The sequence below is a fragment of the Diabrotica undecimpunctata genome, chromosome 10, assembly GCF_040954645.1.
Source record: "Diabrotica undecimpunctata isolate CICGRU chromosome 10, icDiaUnde3, whole genome shotgun sequence".
Lineage (NCBI taxonomy): Eukaryota > Metazoa > Arthropoda > Insecta > Coleoptera > Chrysomelidae > Diabrotica > Diabrotica undecimpunctata.
In genome coordinates, this window is record NC_092812.1 from 58,860,037 (window position 1) to 58,886,473 (window position 26,437).

Below are 26,437 nucleotides of genomic sequence, written 5' to 3' on the forward strand. Positions count from 1 at the left end.
AACAACTGAGCAAGGAGTAAATTGCTAAACTTAGTACCCTACGTGGGGTGTAATAATAAAACATAACTATATAAAAACGTTGTATGGAGGCCTACAACAAGCACTCTACTACATTAAGAAAAGAAATAAACAGAAAATTACTTTATTCGATTTTAAAAATATTATTTAAATATACGGAAATCATAGTATGAAGCTTCCACTAGTCTACGGTATCGCCTACTGCACCACTCTTTTTTAAATATTTTAGTGTATTTCCAATTACCTTAATTTAAATTCAGTCACCTTAACTTAATTGATAGATACGAAAAAGATAATATAAAAATGGTGATTTCTATTGAGAAATCGGAAGATAAACAAGATGAAGAAATATCTCATGAAAAACTTATTTAACCATATGTAGTTAAGGTTATATGCTAAAAACATGTGGGAAAACATATCAAAAAAGAGGGTGTGTCCTATTTTGAGCATGAAAATGGCAAACCTGTTCTCGGTATTAGAAATATCGAAAAAAATATATCAAAAATCTTTATTTATTGACATGCAGTGGAACTGGATGTTCCGGAGAGAAAATGGCAAATATAACTCCACCAATTAAAAGTATGAAAAAAATACACACGAAAAATAATTATTTAGAAGTTTGCCAAAAATTACCTACATAACCTAAAATATGCTTTGAAAAATTCAAATGTTTCCTGTGCTCAAAAAATCTGAAAAAAAAACAAATTGCTTTTGAGCATAGAGTTCATGAGTAGATAGATAGTAGGTAGATATATGTTCATGAATTTTTTCAGATTTTTAAAACAAAGGATCGCTCAGGAATTTTTTTTTCTAAAAAACACATTTTTTGCGATAGGAGACTCCTGGCTCCACCTAGGGAACTAAAAATTTGGTAAAGGGGTTTCCAAATATTTACTTTCGAGTGCCCAATCCCAAATAAGAATCCTGCCGAATTCCGATTTTACCATTTAACACCGGGATAGCTTTTAATTGGTTTAATTTGTATTTTAAGAACGATTTCCGAAGTAGAAATCTAAACGCCAAAATAAACTTGTTTTCAACTGAAACTGCCACAAACAGCTTCCGAACAATTTTAATTTTGGCTTGTCGGCCTCCAGATCGGAAGCCGTTTTCAAAATACACCTATTAAAAACTGGCATGATATATCTTATTTTATTCAAAGAATAAACACAAAAGAAATCAAAAATATACTAATAACATATGGTACCACTAATTTTGGTTAACTACTGCTCTGAAGAATACACCAATTACTTAAATCAAGGCACATGTAAGTAGAATAAAAAACATATTTGGATCATGTTAAGGTTGTGGTTCATATCAACTTCAAAATACTGGCTAATTGGCTATGCCAAAGTCATTATACAATAAAAAAAAACTTCAAAATATTGCTAAATAAACAACTCGTATAGATGCGTCCATTTATTACAAAAAATAGCTAAGCAGTTACATTTAACTACAGATTTGTCATCTCGTCACTCATAATGTATAATTTACAATAGTTAATTTGACTACAAAAATAAAGGTCAGTGAATTATGAATGATACCTATAACAGCTTAAATAATACTGATCAACATTATTCTTATCTACATTTAATTTGTTCAGAATATAATAGAGGATTATAAAAGTAAAATGTACAATAAACTTGTACTGCTTAATTTTGAAGAATACTGTTTTATGTGATTACAAAGTTGGAAGTAGGAGATCCAAGCGTCATAGAATAGAGAATCGTGTTAAAATCAACTCAGACAATAATTCAAAATTTTGCATGTGGTAAATTTTGTAGTGAGATTTTAGCAACATATTAGTATTATATGTGTTTTACACCATCTCTATTATCTTCGCCCTGTTCATGTAGTTTTTGCTTTATTGCCTTCATGTCATTCGTTAGTTGTTTTATCATTTTCATTATTGCTTCTAATGAGCTTTAATTTTCTTCTTTTTTTAGTGTTGTCTTGGTGTCTATAGATTCCAATAGATTCGTCTATTGGAATCATCCGAATCCATTTTCTTGCACCGCGATAAGAACCACCGACCAGGTCGGCCATTCAGAGGCTCAGTTCTTCTCAGTAATGTTTATTATCTAATTTAAAGTCTACTAAAGTTAAATTTAAGTTAAATATAATTTAAACACCTAGTTACTTTGGAACCCTTTCCAGACACGTACGTCCACCTCTATGTTTACAATTTATGTATTCTAAATCAAAGTAAACAAGGTGCAAAGAATTGCTTGTTTTGGACTTACACGGGCTCTAAGGGATATACCTAACAGCAACTATGGAGGAACTACTAGGCATCCCTCCTATGCAAATCGTTATAAGGGGTAAGCGAAAATGGTATATTATTGACTGCTTGAAAATCTCAATAACACAATGGATCAGAACATAGTAACATCATAAATGAAATCAGCAATACCGAATGGATGGCGCCCAAATACAGGCCTAAAATTATTTTTCAGATGGACAGTACCCACTAGAGTGATGGGACAGAGGAAACAAGCAATCCAGACTTCTATGCAGGTCTAAAACTGCAGAGTGATCAGTTACAAGAGTTTACATTAATGGTGGAAATGTAAAAAATTATAATCCACCAGGAAAAATATACGTCTGCCAAGGCAGGAGTTAATGGAGAACTTTTGAAATTAAAAGGATCAATACATGCAACGACAATTATTAGGAAAATATTAATAAAATATGATAACAAAGTGATTGAAGAATACCTGGGAGGTTTTAGATCAGGAAGAACAGCTACTGATCAAATAAGTATGTTAAAATTAATACAAAATAATAGCTACAAACAAAACTTAGGATTATATATGCTATTTATCGATTTTAAACAAGCATATGATTCCCTAAACCGAACGATGCTATATGAGGCCATGATAACATTAGAAATACCAGAAAAGCTTATAAGGCTAGTGAGAATGACGCTTAAGAACACGATGAATAGGGTAACAATGGAAGGAAGCTTTTCAAGACAGTTCACAGTGAATAGAGGTTTAAAACAAGGGGATCCGCTATCAACGAATTTATTTAACCTAGTATTAGAACAAATCGTAAGAAGATCAAATATAAGCACAAACAGGACTATTTTCAATAACAGGGAACAGTGCATACTGTACGCAGATCATGGTGATACTAGCGAGAACAAAAAAACATTTAGAAAAAGTTTTTTCCAGAAATTTAAAGAAGAAGCGAAAAGATACGGATTAATAATAAACCAAACAAAAACGCCTTATATGAAAATTAGAGGAGACATAACAAATAATAACAAATATATCAAATTGAAAGGAGCAGAGACTGTCTATAGTTTTAAAAAAGTGTCAGAATTTGAATACTTAGGAGTAACCATAACAAATACGGGAAAAGAAGAAAAAGAGATAGAGAAAAGGTTAATGAAAGGAAGCAGAGCGATAGGGTCATTAAATTCATTACTGAAAGCAAAAAATGTGTCAAGAACAGCGAAACTGCGAGTCTACGAGACAGTTATCAGACTGTGGATTATGAACCAGCAGGAAGAAAAGAAAGTAGAGATCTAGGAAAGAAAGGTGCTCAGAAAAATCTTCGGAGGAATAAAGACGACAGAGAATATTTGGAGAAGATGAACGAATAAAGAAATAATGAGGATGTATAGAAAACCAGCAATTACGTCAAAAATACGAGCCCAAATAGCTAGATGGCTTGGTCACATTATAGATGGCTAGATGCTATTTCTATAGAAACTGTTAATAAATGAGTCGCTATATGTAAACGGTAATGACACTTCAAAATAAAAACAAATTTCAATAATGTTGATCAGTTAACTAACCAAAAAATACGTAATAATATATCAGTTACAAATTATATCTTTTTTAGTACAAGGGCATTACTGATAGATACAAAGAGCCAAATCAAGCAGAGGTCGGTAAAATTGAAATAGAACTTGTCAAATCTAGGAACACGTCTGATGCTCAGTAATTCGTCCCCAGTTTTTTAGTTATAACGGTTCAAAAATGAACTTTGTATTTTAACTGCTACTCAAATCTTCACAGCACTGCTCACTCTATGAGCTAATGTAGTCAGGACGTCGTTGAAGAGCAGGTTCTCTCTCTCTCTCTCATAGACACACACACACACTCGCTACAGCACAAGTTGGGACCCGACTTCTCCCTGCATCCCTTTTCTTGGCTGTTCATCTCCAATTATCCATCCTCAATATCTCTTTAGCATCGGTTCTCACTTCATTCAAAAGTGCAGGATATCTATTGGGAAATTCTAATACCTCTTATCTAACTAATGAATATAGTAGGGAAATAAATTGTAGAATAAATAGAAGAAGCAAAAGTGCAGAATCATTTATGAAAGTGTTAAAGTCGAATGGTTTCTAGAAACGCAAAGAAAAAACTGTACATACCAGTTATAAAATCAGTGACTCTTTATGGGTGCTGAGTATTAATTTAAAAAAGCACAAGAACCAAAGCTAGAAGTATGGAGAGGAAAATATTAAGGATAATATACGGAAAAAAAATTAATGATGTGTAGATAAGAGCAAACAAAGAACTAATGAAAGTATACGATAGCCCCACAATAATATCACAAATAGGGGCACAAAGAAGTAAATGGTTAGAAGAAAAATCTTTGATAAAGCGAGCGTAACTAAGAAGACTCTAAAAACTGGCGAAGTAGGGACGGGACGTGGAGAAAAACCCAGAATAACTTGCAAAAATAAATGCTTCTACAGGAAGAATCATTAATTTCCTTCATGGCCTGTATATATGATTTATATATAATTTTAAAATGGTCCACTTTCCATCATGTGTATGAGATGGCACAGTGATCGATATATGCAAAAATGTTTTGCAGTTTGATAGCCCTCCAGCCCCTCTTTTACGCATACAGTCGATGGCTTGCAACATCCTCCCAGATTTAACAGGCTCCACTAATATTACTAGCTGTGTTTCTTCAAATGCAATGAATTTTATCTATAATGCCCTTGACAACATTCGCTTCAAATGTAATCACTACCGAAATGCAGTAAAATACTTCCATTTAAAAATATCTACATTAAATAAATCTTTATTTGTAGACAACGAAGTATTTCATTGCATAAACTTTATATTATATGAAACAAGTAGATTATTTATATTTATCACCTTCTAGTAAATTTTCCCACTCTATTGGAACACCAAATACTTCTTGTTCTAACCACAATTCGTAGTGTTTTTTAAAGCTTTCAGAAAGATCATGGCTAGTACCTAAAACGCTATTAAGACAATTATCCACAGGCTCGAAATCACTATCCTAAAACAGAAAAAAAAATAGTAGGTATTTTCGCTCAAAAATATATAATTATACTTACATTTATTAGAGTATATCTACGATTATTAAATCTATCTACAGACGCTCGCAGAGCACATTCCTCGGCTTGAAAATCCCATGGCCTCGCATCTAAATCTATAAATAAAGGTTATTGAAAATTAAAATGGAATTTTAAATTTGACTTATGCAAGTAAATTTACAAAGAAAACCTCTATCATATCCTCAAGGAATATTCCACAAAAAGTTGTAAAATTAATAACTCAGACTATATTTCTGTAGAAAGATGGCAAAAGCATATATGTCAACATTTTTACATTTTGACATTTTTATACCCACATATTCGTAGTGATGAGATCTAGAAGATGGCAAAATAAGGTATGCTGCAGATGTTTAGGTATTGTGTTATTAATTCAAAACATAATAAGATGGTAATACCATATCGCTCATTTGCGACAAGAACGTCATAATTAAAAAAAGCAAACTTTTGAGAAAACTCTAACAAAGATTTTATCAGATCATTCCTAGTTTCACATTGCTTATGCGGCTTTCTATAACATATTAGCGAGTTGGTATATATCTATATCGTAATTCAACAAGACCTAATGATTTCCGTAATTTGTTTCGCATTATTTTGTCTAAAGAAAAATAAATAACTTTTTATGTCATTCTTTCTAAAAAACATTGGATCTATTTTGGTATTATTCCGAAAAAATGACATTATTGTTGATAAGTGCTTTAAATGTTTTTAAGAAAAACAGTCAATATTTGGTGTTATGTCTATCTTACTGCAATTTTTTTTTTGAAGCAAGTAGGTATTACTTTTTAAATGAAAGGCTATGGAAGATATTTCATGTAAACATTTTTATTAACAAAACATACCTTTTACAAAAAAAATATCAATTTGATGCTTATGCTAATGCTTCAATGTGCTACAAAATGCTACAAGACGATCGTGCATTTTAAACCAAAGAAAAAAACTATAAATATTTATAATGAGTTAAAAAATGGTGCATAGTATTTCGGTATAACATTTTTGTTATAAGTCAAGCAAATCGGTTTTGTTTTTCTTTCAGAAATTACTGGCTTATGGCCGTCAGCTTTTTTGACCACGATTTCTGGATTTTTTTTTCCTTTTGATTATTATGGCCTTTTTAAAATCTTTATCGTTATAAGAATGTTTGTAGTATAAAACCTGTGTTCACAAATTCAGTCCCATTTGTGTGCAAACGTCCTCTCAGTAAAAAAAAATCTTCAAATGACATTTCATGTACATGGCATGGCTGTCCATTTTTTCTTGTCGATTTGATTGCCGCAATAAATGAATCTGGTGTGTACATGGGACCACTTAATTGTCTTTTTACCTGCATTTCTATGAGCGAATGTGCAGAATCGCCCTCGTTTTGTGTGTGACCCTTAATTAAGTACTTATGCGTTATGGATCTGATATTAGGAAACTTTTGTAAACAGTAAAGTAAACAGCCAACATTAATTTGTTCTTTTTTTGTCCGAGTACAAAATAACATCTATGTCATTTCCACCCACTGATTTTGCCTGCAAATAGTTAAAAACGCAGGTCCCTAAATCATTAATACCTATATTTCCACGAGACTCATCCCACACAAAGCAATCAGCAGTATTTGACATTTAATTTCGATTTATACTAAAAAAGTGACACATCACCTTTCGGGCACTGAAAAACCGTCTAGAAGTCTTAAACGGCGACTATTTTATTACTTTTTTCCTTATCTTCTATTTTCTGTAAACGTGACAGTTCTTTTTCTTTTAAATGAAGTTCGTAGAATTCTTTTTGGTTTTCTTTTTCTTCATTTTCGGAAGTATCGCAAAGATCTTTTTTAGGCTGAAAGAAGGGAATATTATACTCCTCTGTAAAAAAGATTGCACTTAGCAACATAATCCTTGTGAATTTCTGCTATTGATTTACTGCTGTCAATGAAATGTTTCGAGGTGTTTGCTCTGGTGTAATGGCTTTCGATTTTTGGGATCAAGTTGATATGATATAGAAATATAAAAATAAAATAACTGTTAAAAAAATAATTATTATTTGAAAATGACTTTTGCCTATTTGTTATTATCAAGATCGTTATAATACTGTATAATATTAATTCTAATATATACTGTCCTTAATTATAACTAGAATAACATCTGAACACTAAATAATACAGTCTAATAACACTAATAATACCGTCTCTACAGAACACTGAAGCACAACTGAAATTCAACGTTATTGTAGCAAGCGGAATGCCCATACTGGAGCTAGAACGACACTGTCGCTCTCTTTCCACCACCGAAGGTAATTCTTATGTGTCGTTCTAGCAGCAATAAAACAACATAAATTTTGATACTGTGTAACAAAAATCTCGTAAACCTCAAATTTTGAATTATGTCGTTCTTGTCGCAAATGAGCGATATAATATCTTATACCTATTCTTGTCTCCATATAACACCTTTAGAGTAAGGTACTTGAGGGGGTGGCAATATACTATATGTAGATATATTATAAAGTAACACCACTATTCACGTTGATATGCGTTTAATTGAAAGTTGGCAAAACTAAATATAAATGCATATACTGTATTTACTCCTTTTCATAAACCAAACATTATTATTTGTTAAAGATGGCAATTGCATATATGGAAACATAGACATAGAAGAATGTCATGGCTGCGTAATTTGAGAGAGTGGTTTGGCTGTACCACTAATGAACTCTTTAGGTCAGCTGTAAACAAGGTCAGGATAGCCTTGATGATTTCCAATCTCCGATAGGAGTGGCACAAGAAGAAGAAGAAGAAACATATTTCGTTTTGCCCTCCTCTTTATATGTGGACTGCGCGATGAGTTTCAAAGCAACGTGTTGATTTATTTGATTTTGCCATCTACCAAATTGTTTTCAGTTGTTGTCGCGTGGTCATAGATGGCGAGTTTCGACAAGTCTAAACTGTGCATTTTTTAGTAACCGTTATCTTGGTTGGATTTATGAATAAGATACCCATATTAGGTGGTTGTTTATAGTGGATTTTAAGGTACATTATTATCTTAAATTATTTAATTAAACATGTTCTGCAAAAAGTGCGGTCAGAACTTTATTTCTCGATACTTGTTGCTTATACATTGCTGTAAAATTTCGGTTGAAAATAATCTATTTAATATGGATGATTCTACGGCCATTTCTTCAGGACCAAAGGCAAATGTACGTGAGCCAAAAATACTCATGGCTGATCATTCGGATATATCACAGTTCTTAGAGATAAACAAAGCCTGCGAAGAAAAATCTGAGATGTTTAGACCTAAAGAAATAACAGAAGTTTTTAAGCCAACCTTGTCCGAATTAGCAAACATTGATATTATTGACCATGGGTCAAATAGAGTAAGTTTTATTTTATGCAAACTTTAGTCTACGATCTTTTGCTATTTTTTTATTTTTTAATTCTTTACACAATGTTTATATGGGCGTCACATTGTTTTCAAAAAAAAAGTACAGGTATTAAAATATTTAAAGTTTCTTACTGCAAATAGTAAAAGAGCGCAAGCTACATAGTTACCGTGTTTCTAAATTAAGATGTATCTTTTAAGGAAGAAGATGTTACGTCCATTGAAAATTACAAGAATAATCCTTCTAACCTAGAAACAGCATTTTCTAGTTTCAATTCAAGACAAAACGATGTTAAGGCCATTTTTTTGTATGTATTCGTCAAAAAAAAAATTCCTAAAAACATTTTTTTAATAAAAAACATGCCTTCGCTTTCTAAAATTTTCCAGAAACTTGTTCAGAAGCTTGATAGCTTTTTCAAAAACCACATTTCATAGGCTACTAAATGACATGGTTTTTGAATATGATAAAAGAGGTCGAGATTCGATAATGATGGAAAGAAAAGATATCATATCCTGGAAACACAAGTACCTCAGACAAATAAAAACATTGAGGAAGAAGGATAATATGTAAACCTTGTTTATAACGATGAGTCTTGGATTAACGTCGGTGATTCAGTCAAAAAGGAATGGAGGGACACAACGATCAAGAATCCAGGAGCTGCCTTCATAAAAGGACTCTCTACTTGTTACTGTCATCGAATGCCATAGTCTGTGGACTAGTACGTATTTCGATGCGCATCGCCCCGCCTCGAATTTTCCCATTGGCTCTTGACCTGGAAATCCCTATTTGTCGCTCGAACAGCGCATATAAATATTGGCGATTTTCAGGTCAGCCAGGTCAGTCCCTCACGGGCTCTCCGAGAGCTTAGTGCTCTCGGGGCTCTGCTTCCTGCATTTATTTTCCATACTCTGTGGCTGAGAATTGTTTCAACTTAACTTGGTGTTTTTATTTCGACGAAGAAATTGTCATGTAAGAAATATCTTGCCTTTTTCAAGGCAAGACACCGAAGATAAATATTTTCCAAGTCCATAACCCGAAAATGGACTTAAGTAGAGCTCTCGACAGTATATTCGAAGCCCTCTACAGAGCACCCGGGGATATCAGAAGGTGGTTAGACCCTTATTTGTTCCCCCGAGGTGACATTACTCCCTACAGTTAAATTAATGAGTAAACATTTTTGGAACGAAGCGCGTACGGTCCTGATTTATCAGTCTATCACCAAACTACCACGACATGAGCGGCATCGCTGCGCGCCGTAAGACCAACACTGCATTTTAACTGTGGCTTGTACTATAGAGAGTGAGACACAAAGTCTTAAACATTGTTGAAACGGCTGAATCATTTATGATATGCTGAAGATGTAATTATGATACAATATATAAAAAATCGGGTTCAACCTAGCAATACAATACAAAAGAAGGATATGGCTATATTCTAGAATTGCCACGAAACGCAAGACATCAGAGAAGATTACAAAGAAAAGAAAAATAGCTATGCCAAAGAGATCAAAAATTCGAAGCACTGCCGTTGGAAAAATCTTTTTGACGCACTGCAAAAAGATATATGTGGAAAGATTGTTGAAATTTAGTATTAATAGGGTTTTTCACATTGTATTTGTATTATCTAATGTCACTGTCAAGTTAGTGTGATATATGACAGTTTGTAACTAAAATAATTTTAATAAAAAACATCACTATTGAAAATACATATTTGCCTGTTTTATCTTCAATAAATATATAATTCACTAAAGAGATTTACAACTCAACAAAATGTATGTCGAAGCGGAAAGTTGGTCGGAGCAATGGTAGCAAACACTTTTTTCCGTTGATTTTTTCCGAAGTGACAAGACAAAATAAAATAATTCTTCAACAAAACAATTATAACAGATAATAATCGATTACTGATGAATAAAAAAGACAGACGAATGGGTAAAATACTTACAAGAACTCGTTAAGGACAACAGAATAGAACCCCAGTTAATCGCTTAACACTTTATCCCGAGTATGCTCGGCCAAACAATTTTTAACAAAAATTATTAACCCGAGATATCTCGCGCTGAATGTTGACTGAACAGCCGAACAGTAGCAAACCGTTTAAAATCGATCGTGGCATAAAATATATTAAAACGTGTTAACTCGTTTATTTTGTTGCCGCAGATTTTGTTATCGGTATATATTTTGATGAATTTAATGATTCAGGTGATAGTGATACTGATGTAACAGCAGTACGTGAATTATGTGAAATAAATATTTTATCGCCACCACCTAGATTTCCGTTTCATGGGAAATCTTCTATAAATTTTGAAATTCCTGAGCCAAACAACGTCTTACACTTCTTCAATAAATTCATTGACGATGGTATTATTGTTCACATTACCACCGAAACCAATCGGCATGCGAAACAAATAACTAGAAATGCTCCAGCTACGTCGAAAGGATTACATACAGGAAGAAAGAGGAAAACTACAGATGCTGAAATACGTATTTTCCTTGGTTTAGTTATTCTACATATCATCATAAAAAATCCGGACCAACAACTGTATTGGTCAAAACAATCCCCAATATCAACTCCATTTTTCAGAGAAGCTATGAGCTATCAGAGATATTTCCAAATAAAAAACTATTTACATTTTTCTAATAACGAATCCAAATCCTAAACTAAATAAAATTTGGCCTATTTATGAACACTTTTCAAAAAAATTTAGGAAGTGCTATTCTCTCGATCGTGACTTACAATAGACGAAAGTTTGTTATTATACAAAGGACAACTTGGATGGAAACAATACATTCCGCTCAAGAGAGCTCGATTTGGCATAAAAAGTTATATTTATGTTGTATGAGTCTAAAAGCGGTTATGTTTGGTCATTTATAATATATACCGGCAAAGGAACTGTTATCACCCAAAATTATGCAACCTACGGACTTACATCGCAAATTGTACTATCTCTTATCGAGCCGCTATTCGACTTAGGCCATTGCGTCATAACTGAGAAATTTTATTCTTCTCCTCAACTGTCTGATTTTCTGATTAAAAAAAACCGATACTTATGGAACCGCAAAAGCTTATAGAAAAGAAATGCCACCACTCATGCGCACAAAAAAAGTCCCAAAAGGAAATATCATTGGTTATCAACGTGGAAAATTATTAGCATTACGATGGCGAGATAAAAGAGATATAATTATGCTTTCCACTGTTCATAACACAGATACTATAGTTTAAAAAAAAAGAAATGAAGAAAGAGTAAAACCAATAGTAGTAAATTACTACAATTCTACAATGGGAGGAGTTGATAGATAGAGTTTTCTTTGAAACTCTTATTTGTTACACAAGAAAAATGGAGGACAATACACACCATTACAATTTCGCATGGATGTGATTGAAATGATATTTGAAACATATCACTCCACTATAATCGTGCCAAAAACTGGTCGTCCTGGATCGACTCTAGCGCCTCTTCGTTTATCTAATAGACATTTCCCAGAATATCTGTCTCCAACACAGAAGAAAAATAATCCGACCCGTCAATGTGCAATGTGTAGCAGAAAAAGGGATAACACCGAAAAAAAAAGAGTTCGAAAAGAAACGAGATATATTTGTCATAACTGTCATATGCCATGCTTCAAAGACTATCACACTAAATCAAATATATAAAATATACCTATGCTTTTATTGGCAAACAACGTTTTTAGCACTTAATTTTCCTGTGACGAGATAACTCGGGATAATAATTTTGTTTTTTTTTTAAAGGGTTAATTTTTTCTTTAATATGTCTTATTTTTTATTTTTTTGTTAATTTACATTTTGCATTACTTTTATATATTAAAATATGCCAATAAAAAAATTGTCAAATTTTTCACAGATTTCTTCAAATTAATTCGTAAGGCAAGCGGTTAAGAGAACATCGTATAGCGGAACAAAAGCTTTCCATTACATCAATATAATAATAAATATTACTTTAGTATCTTACCATTTCCATAAGCCCAATCATCATTAAGGCGATGTCTAACTTTTTGGTAAATTGCACTTATTGTCTTCATATTAGACTTCCTCCACTGCCTTCCCAAGTATTTTGTTTGCATTTTCAATAACTTTAAAACATACAATTGTGTCATCGCATGGCGCACTTTTAATGTTCGTTTTAATATTGGGGCGGATTTGAAAACAACAAGCATCTGAAAAAAAAATTGATGACAAATAAACTTTTATTCAAATCAATATTTCTCTAAAAAACCAATCACTTATAGGTTTATATATTAGACATACAGATAGTGTTCTATCAAAACGAATTATTTTACATATGCACACTATTCTTCCTTTGACAATACTAAACTTTTCATAATACGAGATGAAATTTTCATATTAAATCGTTTGGCTTGGGTATTACTGGTAAACTGGTGTACTTTTCTTTGGAGATCATCTTCGTTCTCTGCTATCAAAAACGCGTCATCTATATCGCATATTATCTTTATCTCATTTTTCCCGTTTGGTATATTTTTTGAACTCCCCTTTTTAATTCCAGTTGTGTTGTTTATAGATTCTATTGCTTCTATTTGAACTTTTACTTCAGTTCTGTTTCTTACATATATGTTCTCTATTATTTTTAAGATATAATATTTGTCTGTTGTACAGTATGTGTATCGGATCCGATAGTCTCACTCTGTCAAAGGCCTTTTCTAAATCGACAAAATATAGGTAGACTAGTTTATTGTATTCTATACACTTCTCTGTTAGTTGCCTAACTACTAAACTTGTTCGTCTTATATACTAATCATTTTTGTCAGTTTATTTGTTATTACTTTTATTAATAATTTCAAAATAGTACTTGACACATTTATTCCTTTGTAATTATTTGGGTCCCATTTTACACCTATTTTAAAAAGAGAAATCATAATACTCGTTCTTCACTCCTCAGGTATTCTTAATGGCCTTAAACCTTTATTAAATATTATGGTTAACTGTTGTATAAGCTAAATTTCGGCATATTTTAAGTTCGTTTGCGATTGCATTATTTCTGGAAGCCTTTTTATTTTTTAACTTTGTGACGGCTTCTTTTATCTCATGTTTTTATTATTTGCCATAATTCATTTTGTTATTTCTGGAGATTTAAGAGCATGTTCAGTTTCCGTTGTTTGGTTTATGTGTATAATATATGTTGTCCATTCTTCTATATCGATGTGAATAACTTCTATTAATTTCTTAATTTCTATTCTTCGTCCCTCTTATGAACTTTTACATCTCTTTTTGTTATCCGTAAAAATTGTGTTCCATTTCTTTCGACAATCTTTACCATTTCTGTTTTCTTCGGTCTGACTAGCGCATGTATCCCTTTACGTACTCTCTTATATTCATATGCCTCCTGCGTTCTTTCAGATCTATATTTCAGATAAGCATTGTTTTTTCTTCAGACATATTTCTATACTTTGGATAAGCATTACAATTTTACCGCTTCTAAGAACCAATGTGTACGTCTTTAGTTTAAGTTTATGTTTATTTTTATTCCTCCAAGAGCCTCGTTTGTTGATGGTTTTATGTTGCTTTATTTTTTTTTTCCAAACTAACTTAGATATCTTCATCGCACGTGACTCTTTGCTGCTAAATTTTTTTATCTAGCCTACTTTAATATTGCTTTTTGTCAAATTTTTCGATATTAATTTTAGTTTTTAGTATTGGTGGTTTGTTTTTATGTTTTTTCATCACATTAAAATGAATTTTTCCCAAAAGTAACTTGTGGCCAGTCCCTATCTTAGCTGAGATCAGGCTCCATCAATTTAGACACAATACGTAGTTCACTAAGATACTAAGGGTTGTCACTCAAAATTTGGAGAATAAAAAAGGCTACTTGCTACTTCATTCTTTATTAAACAAGACGTTTCGTATATGAATCCATGTACATCATCAGTTTATCTAAAATCAGTTAAATGAGCATACGCCCATAGAAAAATTTGCAAAAGGTTTACCTTCCAAAGATATGCAGCTATAAAAAGATGGAAGTGAAGCAAAAGTTTAACATATGAACCATAAAAAGTAAACGTTCAATTTTTTATAAGAAAAACAGAACTAACTCAGTTTTTATGTAAAAGTTGAGTAAAAGAACAGAACACTTTATAACATGAATCTTCTTCTTAACGTGCCCCATCCCTAAGGACATTGACGATCATCATGGCCCATTTGACTTTATCTGCAGCCGTTCTGAAAAGTTCTATTGACGTTTTCCCACTCCATTGTCTCAGATTCTTCAGCCAGGACGTGCGTCTTCTCCCCGTTCCTCTTTTGCCCTCCACTTTCCCTTGTATGACCAGCCGCATCAATTCGTATTTCTTCGTTTCTTAGTATGTGACCAAAGTAGCTTCTTTTCTTTATAGTATTGAGTATTTCTTTATCTTTTTTCATTCTTCGTAGTGTTTCCGCATTTATGTGTTGTGCCCAAGATATTTTCCACAGTCTTCGATAACACCACATTTCAAAGTTAATGAGTTTCTCTGTCGCCTCTGTAATTATCCAGGCCTCAACTCCATACAACAGGACAGAGAACACGTAGCATCTCAATACTCTAGTTCTAATTTCGATGTTGAGTTTTCCATTGCATAATATTGCTTTAATCTTATTAAAAGCACTTCTAGCTATCTCAATACGCCGTTTTATTTCCATACTTCTATCCCATTCTTCATTTAGTTCGCAACCTAAGTACTGATATCTGTGCACCCTGCCTAAAAGTTTTCCTTTAGCATAAACACTGTCTTTCTCAACCTTGTTCTTGCTTACCACCATGATTTTTGTTTTATTTGTATTCAGTGCCATTCCATACCTTTCGTAGTATTGGGTAATGCGATCAACCAAGATCTGTAGTCCTTCTCTGCTGTCCGCAAGGGGTATCTAAGACTATTCAGAAGTGCTCCGTTAATAAATATGCCTTCATTTACGTCTTCTAATGCCTCTTTAAACAATTCTTCTGAATACATATTAAAAAATAAAGGGGAAAGCACACATCCTTGTCTTACTCCACGATTTATACGTATTTCTTTCGATTTTTGTTGGTCTATTCGTATTATGGCTTTCTGATATCGGTATAGATTGGAAATTCTCACGTCTTCGTCATCTATTTCTCTGTTCTGCAGTATTTTTGCCATTCTTCGGTGTTGTACTTTGTCGAAAGCTTTTTCGAAGTAGACTAAACATAAGATTACGTCGCAAATAACATCTCGACATCGTTCGATTAGTGTTTGTACAGTAGATAATGCTTCATAATATGAATAACAAACAAAATTCTAAAAGCACTGATATTGTTTATTATTAAAACATTAATAAGTTTTATATTTAACTTTAGGTACCATTATTTGACCACGCTGTTTCAAATTAAGTATAAGAGAGTTTTTTTACCAGCGAAGCTAACACTTCAAAGGTCAACCGAAGAAATGGGAAGCCATTTCTTCGGTTGACATAGTCAAACACCTGTATCACTAATAGATATCAACCTAACAATACCAATGGCCATCCATACGAGTGTCACAATTAATTTCTGAAAATTACGAGTAAAATTTTATTGTCGATATTCACAATAGTCTTCCTCCGACTCTACACAACGTTTTTAACGTTGCTCTCGCGATTGGAAGCATCCTTGTTACTCACAATAAATAACTTTTAGAATCTAAATAGGCTGCGGATCATTTTCATTCATTTGAATCATGGGAGCCTGCATCTCAAATTCATGATTGCTATTAAGCAGTTCTTTAAAATGATTCACCCATCTGTTTAGTATCTCTTCCTTTTCACTAATTACTATCTATATTTACATGCTATTATTCAGGATTTGAATTCCTTTCTACAGCTGTTTATCTGTTAATAGAATCTCAGTGAGTGTTAAATTTAAGATAAATTTTATTGAATTTTCTAAAATTGACTTAATAACTTATCCAGTTCTGGTATATTAGTAGAGAACGTATTAGAAGAATATAGGATCTTCCTAATATTTATTAATATAATGCATCACTAAATACACATAATGGGTATAAAATATTAATTTCCAAAGTTAAATCTTACAGTTATTTATAAGGGAGCTAATAGTAGTCATGATCCAAGATAAAAACTTGTGTATTTATGCACATTGTTTATTATCACAAATATACGACTTACCATTATTCGAGAGTGCTTCCATTTTGTTAATTTATTTAATATCCTAAGTAAATTTATACAAGAAAACATATTACGCCAAGAAAAGGCGGCTAAATCACCAATTTCTAATCTTTCAGAGGTAAGTTCTGGTTGGTCACCAATTACACAAGAAGGAAAGTCCAAAATGGGTATTCTAAAAAATACAAATTATATAGGAGGTTAAAGAATTGAATAAATACACGGATGTGAATGAATCCAGAGTTTACACTTACACGTTTTTTGCTCCAATGTAGGCCATAATATTCTGATTAAAAAACTTCAAAACAAGCGGTATGCAATTGGCAAAAACTAGATGTTGCGACATAAATTCAAACTGATAAATGTGATTTAATTTTAGATGTTTTAACAACAATAATAAAATTGCCGATACTGCTTTAACAATAATTTCTTTGTGCCTATTGACATCGATTCCTAATTTCATTGACTGTAATACAGTCATGCTGAAAAATAAAATAACTGTAATACACTTTTAAACAAACTTAACTTTATTTTCAATTTATAGTTAAAATCAAAATCAGATTTTTCCATAGTTCCTTGAAAAGTCCCAATATGGCATATTTCACGAATGCATCAAATTCAAGTGATTCTATAGTCCTTCCCTTCACACGCTGGACGATATGCCTCTTTTACTATTCTTTTCATTTTTCAACGATTCTATATGTATTTACCTTTGCATTGTTGCCAGTTCCATTTTCTGTCAAGCGTCTAAATCTTGTGTCAATGCTTATGTTTTTTGGTATAGTTACACAGTTAACCTAACCACAGAATAATAAACAATCAGAATGCGCACTCTGCTTGAAAAAATAAGTACGCGCATCTCGTTCGCCCAGACGGAATCAGCCATGTTTTAGTCGAAACCAGTGTTGTTCAGTGACATTTTATCTTGTGTGCATAGAAAAATTACCCAGATTTAATTTATTTACTGCAACTATAGACATAATATGCACTATTTTATTTTTACTTTTAGTTGAAGAATAGATTAAATTATTTCAAATGTAATAAACTATTAATCTCTAAAAATTTAAATTACAGTTCTGTCGTACCTAGTCACAAATTTCTCAATTCGAGTCTATGTTTCCGTTTAAAATATGGCGATCGCGTGCTGATAATCTTCAAAGGCGGCATCTGAGAGTAGGCATTCTGATTGTTATTGATTCTGTGACCTAACTATACCACAGAATTCATATTTGGCGACTACTGTAATGTACTAAGGATGGAACCTATGAATAAATATTTGCGTCCAAAGTAGCCGATAACAATGGCCGACCCTTGTTTCCGGAATGTCAATGGTTTACGAAAAAAATTTCTTTGTTACATATATAATATGAATACTAAATATACTACTAAAAAGAATACATTAAATTATTGACTTAACATATAATGTTAACTGTTTAAAATTAAAATATCGGGGATAACTATATTCAAATTAATCACCTGTCAAATTCACGTCCGACATTGTAGCCGATAATGTGACGTCAGTTCCATCGTTGATCAGCTACAATTGATAATAATAACCTATAATTCCATTGACACATAACATAAACACAGACAGAAGTGGTTATATTGGTTATATCGCGCAACTATTGACAACACTGTTCTATTTTCCCATTTAACCCATACTGAATATAAAACGTGAGAGGGACTATAGTTTACAACGAAATAAAAACAGAGAAATAAGAAAAGAGATGATGGAAATAAAAGTTCACTTACGGCATCTCTTCCGGTAGTACATCAGCCATTATATTAATAGAATCCGTTTTTGTTTTTGAGGTAGGAGCGGCAGCAAGCAATATTTTTAATAAAGCTATCATATATTGTGGTAAATTGGGCAACATAGCTTGATAAAGTATTTCTGTAGGTGTCAAATCTATCTCTCCCTCACTAGTAGATATTGGATTTCTAGCTATTTCTTCTTCTTTTTGTACTTGTAATTCGGACAGAGAAAGATAAATATGCTACAAAAAGATAATGATATAAATAATAATAATAATAACGTTGAAGATAATGTACAAAGAATTTCATATATAATAAAAAAAACTTTACAAAACAACACACACGACACAACATTACGACAAAGGTTATAACAAACAAGATTAATGACCTTATATCCCTAAACGATGAACAACAAGGATTCCGATCAAGCAAATCTGGCACATATGCCAAACATATAGAGAATCAAATTCAAGCTAAAATAAACGTCAGGGTGACTTACTGAGCTCGTTGCTCTTCAACATTATTATGGATGAGATAATAAAGTGCGTAACGAGAGGATATAGCATGGGAAATCAGGGATGCATGGACAATAATAAAATCCCTAAGAATCGATAGAAAGGGAATAGTTTATATCAGCCTAATACCGCTAAAAGATTGGAAAGATTATTATCAAAATCTATTGACTGAAAATTGTCCACAATTTCTTTCTGAACCAGTTTTTCCAGTCAGAGACGTCTTTTATAGAGGAAAACTCAAAGAACACCAACTGAAGTAAAGAAAGTCCTAATGACAATGAAAAATGGATGAGCTTCTGGACCTACAGATCTCCCCCATTGAACTATTAAAGTATGGAGCGGACTCGCTACTACAACTACCTGAATGAAAAACAGCCTTCGTATCAAACATCCATAAAAAAGGTGACAAAAGAAAGTGCTGCAACTATAGAGGTTTAAGTATAAGAAAACCAGCTTATTCATTGTATAAATTGGTTTTTCTCATAGATTTAACCATTATTTCTGACTGTATAAAATTGACACGACCCTTTTGAAGATAAACTGATTGGGATGAATGCATAACGCCATCATTAACATTCACATCCACATTATTTATAAACTTACTTCATTTAATGTTTTGACACCCTCGTGAATTGGCTCAGGCAATCCAAATAAAGTTGTTCTGTCCCCTGGAAGACTATAACCCAAAAATTTCATCCGTGCAGTGTCTAAAAATAAATCAATATCTTTTTGCCTGACTTTAGGCTTCCAAGGTAATCCTTTAGGTAAAATTAGTGAATTTGGAGAAGGTGGTGAAATAGGCCTATACGTCTCATGATTATTATGATATATTTGATCGTTTGTTTCGTTAGGCGGTTGGTTTTCATCATAATCTTGCAACTCGTTAACTTCTTCATTTTTTATTCCTACTATGGCATTCAACACCATATCCAAGGTATCATGATCATCTAGAACGCTTTGTTTTATTAAGCTCTACAAATAAATTACATATATAAAATCCAAAACTACATCATTTATATTAAATTTACAATCTGTTTCATAAAAAGCTATAAGTAGTTTCTAGTTTTAAATACACATTCTATTTAAATCAAGAATATTATTAAGTTAATTTAATTAGTCATATAACTCAAAGGAAAAAAGTTAGATAGACCCTTGGCACTAGGTGCCTCAGAACCATCGCTGTCATATTTGTCTTCAACGATCCCAAAACCAACAAGTAATGAGTTTCCACTGATTTTGTATGACTCTTCCTTAAAATTCCAGGAGACGAGACCCGGCCTGGGCACCAACTGCCTCGGAGACCATCGCTGTCATGATATTCGTGTTCAGCGACCCCAAGAATCCTCAATTATTTCTGCATTACAAATTTATCATTTTTTATCACTTCGAAATGCACTTTGGAAAATTAATTTTCCTTGTTCAATAATGCAATTTTCATTTCGACATCATTACTTTAGTTCACAAGATTTCCTAACGATTTTACGAATCGAATGCAACAAGTTTCAGTGATATCCATCCAACTGCAATAAATTGGTAGGTTTTGTGTTTTTATTGCTTCGTTGCCTGGTCTATTATGTGAGTATATCAAATTGAACGATTCCCTTTTCAAGCGTAAATAGAATCTCCTATTTGACGTGTGGTATAAGTATCGTGATTTTATTTTTTTACACTCAAATTTATCCATTAAAATTCCTAGAAACTGAACAATACTAATGCTTAGTACATAATAACTAAATATATACTAGGATAATTATCGTACTTACTCTTCTAAATGGTCTAGCATTTCTTTTTTGATTTTGAGCTTCCAGAAGATCAGATGCACTAGCAGGGGGAGAGGAGGATCTCATAGTCTTCGTAATTTCCAAAGTATCTTCATTATAAAGGGGCAGTCCCATTCTTTTTCTTTTTTCCAATTTGAGGTCCTTTAAAGTGTTCATACCCCCCAAAAATACCAAAATCAGCTTCCATAACAGCAGTAACACTTTTTTCATAGGAAAATGAGGAGCTGAACCACTGCAGAATCTGGTTACCATACTGAGGAGCTTGATAATAAGCATGTCATCACCAGATGACGACGCTAGAATATAAATAAAATAGAGTTAATACGTGAGTAAATACGTGAGTACAATGATTTCATGAATTAATCAGTTTTTATTTATATTAATATAAGTACATTGTTCACATTTCATATATAAATTAGCATGTCCATATATACATATAAATTTTAAATATAAGTACATTGTTCACATTTCATATATAAATTAGCATGTCCATATATACATATAAATTTTAAACACAAATATTTTATTTAAATAAAGGACAAAAATACAAAAACTCTGCTATGATAAACTGACATTCTCTCTTTGTAGTTAAACTTCCGTCCTAACTTATGCTGAGAGGGCCTGCTTTCTCTGCAATATTGCATGGTCAGGGAGACAATTAAAATCGAATAACTAATGCCTTAAGAATTCATCTGGTCCAAAAAATTTAATTGTCAACAGATCTTATCTCTGAACACTGGCCTTTGAAGTATGACCTAAATAAAATGGGCAAGTGTGACAGTGTTGCTTCTGCGAAAATGAAACATAAATTATACTAAAAAACTGGATAGTGTTGTTCTGAAAACAGATTACACTCCACGTGGCTCCCTTTTTGTGTTATTCTTATTGGTAGATTAACAGTATTAAGGTTGTTTTATGTTTATCTTGCATCTTCAGTGGATCTCCTTGCCTCAGTCTTTTTGTACCTTCAAATTATTTTGGGCTAAATCCTTTCCACGGGATTTTGGTTTTTTCTAATGTATTTTTTTATTAATTCCATCAATGTAATTATTACTAACATGTATGATGTATAGACGGGTTGACAGATTAAATATGTAGTATGAGATATTACAAAAAGACTGTCATCTAGGGATTCACCAATTTTTTAGCGGAACTGTTTTTATAAACAAATAAAAACTTATAAACAAATTAAATTTCGCAAAAACTATTCAACTGATTTGGCCTATCTTTTGCACACAGTTCAAACACGATAAGACCCTCAAGTTCAGGTACATTTAAACAAATTTTAATAAACAATCAAAAAATCAGCGATTTTGTTGTTAATTTTTCAATAACTTTTTTGTTTATTATCCGATTTTAATTTAGTATATCTCATTTTGTGTATCTTTTTTTCTGAAAAAGTTCTCTGTTGATGAAAAATCTCTAAATAGAAAAGTTTTTAAGTTGTGAGCCAGCAAAATAACGAGTGTGACGTTTGGATTGTTTATTTAAAAATATTTCCACTAAAAAATTGATGAATCCCTAGATGAGAGAGTTTTTGTAATATCTCATACTACACACTTCAACTGTCAAACCTGTAGAGTTGTGTCAAGTAAAAAACTAACTTAATTGGCCTTATATAGTAAATTTATTGAAATGATACTCCAAGGAACATAAAAATAGCTGGTATTACCTGACCATTATATTAAAATTGGATATTTACAAATCATTTGTTCTGCACTTAATCAGACTACATAAGATAGAAGCAAATCTACAAAAAAAATGAGACTAATATTCTAATTCTTGCAATTAGTATTCCCTACATGGGAGAAAGAATAAATCAATACATATCTGATGTGATTGAGGATAATGATATTGATTAACTTCAAAATTGTGTTTTATCAATTGATGCTGTAAGTGGATAGTGGTTGAAATGTCAAATTCTTGCAGTATCAAGATATAAAACTACCTTTGCAATAAACACTGATGCTATTAGTTTTAATACAGAGGAGGGAATAATAAACTACTTCAGAATGCACTATCATGTTATAATAAATTATAAAAAGGGATCATTTATACTTAGGGAGAAATATAGAAACACTACCTTATATTGCATCACAGCAGTCAATCAATATATAATAAAAACATTTTATTATTAAAACTATTGAGAATATATTACCTATTTCATGACAAAACGACTTCACTTCTTCCTCATACTCTGTAGACTGAGTATCTTTTTCGTTCCTAATGACCTCAGTTATTGTGTATAAAACGGACAATATAACTCTTAAATCTTGGGAATCTGCCAAAGATATAGCAATTTTTCTCATGGCCACATGTGCTGCAGTACTATTCCTACAAGGAGATTGGTTTTATTCTTGCTTAGAGTAAACTTGTATAGAAAAGTTATGCTCACAGCTGTCGATGCATATTTTTTTTTGGAAAATACATAATTTTGGGTAAAATTAAAATAAAATAATGTTACCATAAATCGGAATTTGTAATAATAAAGTATCAAAAGAGACAGTTGGATTTGCTTAAACAGATCTTTAAAATTTACAAAAGAATTGGAAAGTATAATGAAAAATTGGATAGTTAAACTCTGAAATGCAAAGATAATAAGAATTTAGTTCACTGCAGTAGTTGAAATAACCAAATAAGACATACTAAAGAAAGCTCCAAGAACAATATTTTAAATTTGATTTTTAATATGAATATATTTCAATTTAATTTACTTATGACAAAAGACGGTTGCATATTATACTTTGTACTATATGTAAAAACAGGTCCCAAAATAGTTTTTAAACCAATAATAAAAGTATTTTTTACTTGTAATTTCGGTTTTCAAGAGAATACTGAAAGTGAGAACTTCTTAACCTGAGCCTAAATAAACAGAAGGAAATATTCCAACTATATAATGTTTTTCACCTTGGGAAGCAGCCAGATAAAATATTGTATAGTGAGGGCATAAATGTTTGCATAAATCCAAAATAAATTGGTAAAACAAGTCAATTTTAACACAATGCTCTAATATATAGGTGGCAAACAAAATTATAACAACAAAAAAACATAAATGCAACTGCTATATCAAAAATTTTGCAAATAACAGCTGAAAAGAAAAAAAATTAAGTGAATACTTTTTTATGTAATATTTAAAATATACAGTTTAAATTTTTTATTTATCTTAATCAACTACTGCCTTAAATGTGTACTAGAAAAAAAATTAAACTAAATGAATTGGTTGGCACTTAAGGATCCTCAAGGAAGTTCTATTGAAAATCTTGGATTCACTGAATGCATATAGACGCCAGTCTCAGATGATACAGGTTTACAAAACTATTGCCTGAAACCTCAAAGTGCCTCCTTGAAATAAGCAAAACGAATAATAAATTGGCAAGATGTATTCTCACTGGATACTACTCCTGTAAGTATAGATTATATATAAGATAAGTAAGAATATATAAGATAAGTAAGCCAGATAGTGGGGAGAGTATACTAAGTGACTTAAGAGCATTGTTTTTAAATGACTCTTCAATACAATGTATGAAATGTTTTATCTTCACATTTAACCAATAAATGTAAGATTATTTATAAATAAGTTTATGACATTACAGATAGAAAATAAACATTAAGAGATTTTTTAAAACACTGTTATACTAACTAATACTGAATTTAGGCAAACATTTAAGACCATAATATGATGTATTTTTAAATACAACTTAAAATAATGCATAAGATATATAAATTAAAAAGATACTAACTCAAATTCTATATTTAGCAAATCAGTAAATGCCGTAAATACTCCCAATTTATAAAGTAACATTGAATTACATCTGGCCCACTGTTGTTGCTCGGCATCTGATTGCATTTCAGCCCAGCATCCTTGAGCAATGTAAAGCAGACATCTAGCACTTCTCATCCTCAAGGGCCTGCTGCTAACCTCTAATTGGTCAAGCAGTTTCATGACTACCGATTTTCGTTTTTTAAGTGATAATCTTTGCCAACTAGGAAGGAGGTTGTACACTTCCATCTGGTCTTCAAATGCTTTAACATTAAACTGCAGCTCAGGTTGTTCTGTGTAACTGTATAGTTCTGAAATTTCATTAATGTGGGTATCTGTGTCATCGTATATAAATTCCAAATCTGGAGAGTCTGTACATCCTCCCTAAAACATGTTTTAGTAAAATTTACTGCAACTGTAAGAGATAAAATATAAAACAATAAGTAAAAACATTGTTAAATTGTGTTTGTCCCTATATAATGCCCATACTACTATTATATCCATTCCAGATGCTATTTACTTTTTCAAACAGTTGATGAATGATCAACTAGTGAACAGAGGTGTCACCATTCTGAGGTGTTTGACAGTATCACCTGAAAATATTTCTTCTTTACTCTAAAATATGTTTCTTTTCTGCGAATAACCACCAATATCTCTGTAGTAACAATATATATTTTGGTTAAATTTTTTTTGTCTATTTGTATAATTCTTAGTTTGTTTTGATGTAGTGTTCTCAATTTCTTTAACCTTCTTCTTAGTTTCTTCTCTCCTTTCTGCTTGTTAGTCTTATTATACTGGTAACATAAACAGAATCATCTGTTAAAAAATTAAGGTTAGTTGTTTGTTATTGATAAAATTTACTAAACTATTTTGAGACATTAGACCTGTTTGAAAAGAAAGACGTTGTGTTGAATGAATTGTTTTAAAAATAATTATGAACAATATTATAAACATAAAAGTTTTTCAAACATAAAAGTATCTTACATCTGAATCCTGTCGTTGACGTCTAATAATTTCTCTAAGTGTAGGTAGTCCGCGCTTTCCATTGCCGTTTGTATCCATTCTGAATAAAGCAGCATATTTATTTGTTCATTATTTTAACTTTAAAATGTCCTTGTTATTAAAGTAATACTCAAATTTCTTTACACATTCTTTAATGACAACCTAGAGATTATTGACCCAAGAACTACCAAACCAAAACCGAAACTGACAGTTCTCGCTTCTTCTAGTTTAAAAGTTCGCTAAAGCGGGTTGCAGTATGGACGAACAACTTGGATGTCAACTCGTAATATCAGAAAGATAAAAAGAAATTAGATTTTATTTGATATGGGATATTAATATCACAGTTTATGTTAATATTACTATAACAAAAACCACAAATAATTTTAAAAAAGGTTAAACAATAAAATACTACGTGATTTTCAACTTCAAAAATAAATATAGATTATTATAATTATATATACTGCCCTATTGATATATATAAAATAATTATATTGTATGTATCATCATTATATACATTAATAATAAAATTATATTTTATTAAAATTTTACATTAATTAACCTAACATTTTGCGCCATCTAAGCATTAATTGCTGGATTATTGGAATCAGTACAGAAGAAATCTGTAATCAGTGCGGTAAAATTGTAATGTTTGAAAATTTCAATCAACGGTACAACCAAAGAATATAGACGCATATATGCGTCTATATTCTTTGGTACCACCATAAGCGTTGTGGTACCACACAATCGACGGAGGATCCGACGATCTCTACGCATTTCTGTTATCCGAATAGTA

At 31.8% G+C, this 26,437-nt stretch overlaps 1 protein-coding gene across 1 annotated transcript; it reads right to left on the reverse strand.

The window, feature by feature from the left end:
- Positions 1–1,424: 1,424 nt before the first annotated feature.
- Strip (striatin interacting protein) lies at positions 1,425–25,857 on the reverse strand. The gene is made up of 11 exons (XM_072545742.1): positions 25,627–25,857; positions 24,623–25,026; positions 23,041–23,216; positions 20,865–21,178; positions 19,705–20,073; positions 18,584–18,828; positions 17,086–17,313; positions 16,835–17,006; positions 12,672–12,876; positions 5,354–5,448; positions 1,425–5,295 (listed from the first exon to the last, which is right to left on the reverse strand). The coding sequence occupies exons 1-11, from the start codon at positions 25,702–25,704 to the stop codon at positions 5,131–5,133; spliced, it is 2,451 nt and encodes an 816-aa protein (XP_072401843.1). The 5' UTR covers positions 25,705–25,857; the 3' UTR covers positions 1,425–5,130.
- Positions 25,858–26,437: the final 580 nt, after the last annotated feature.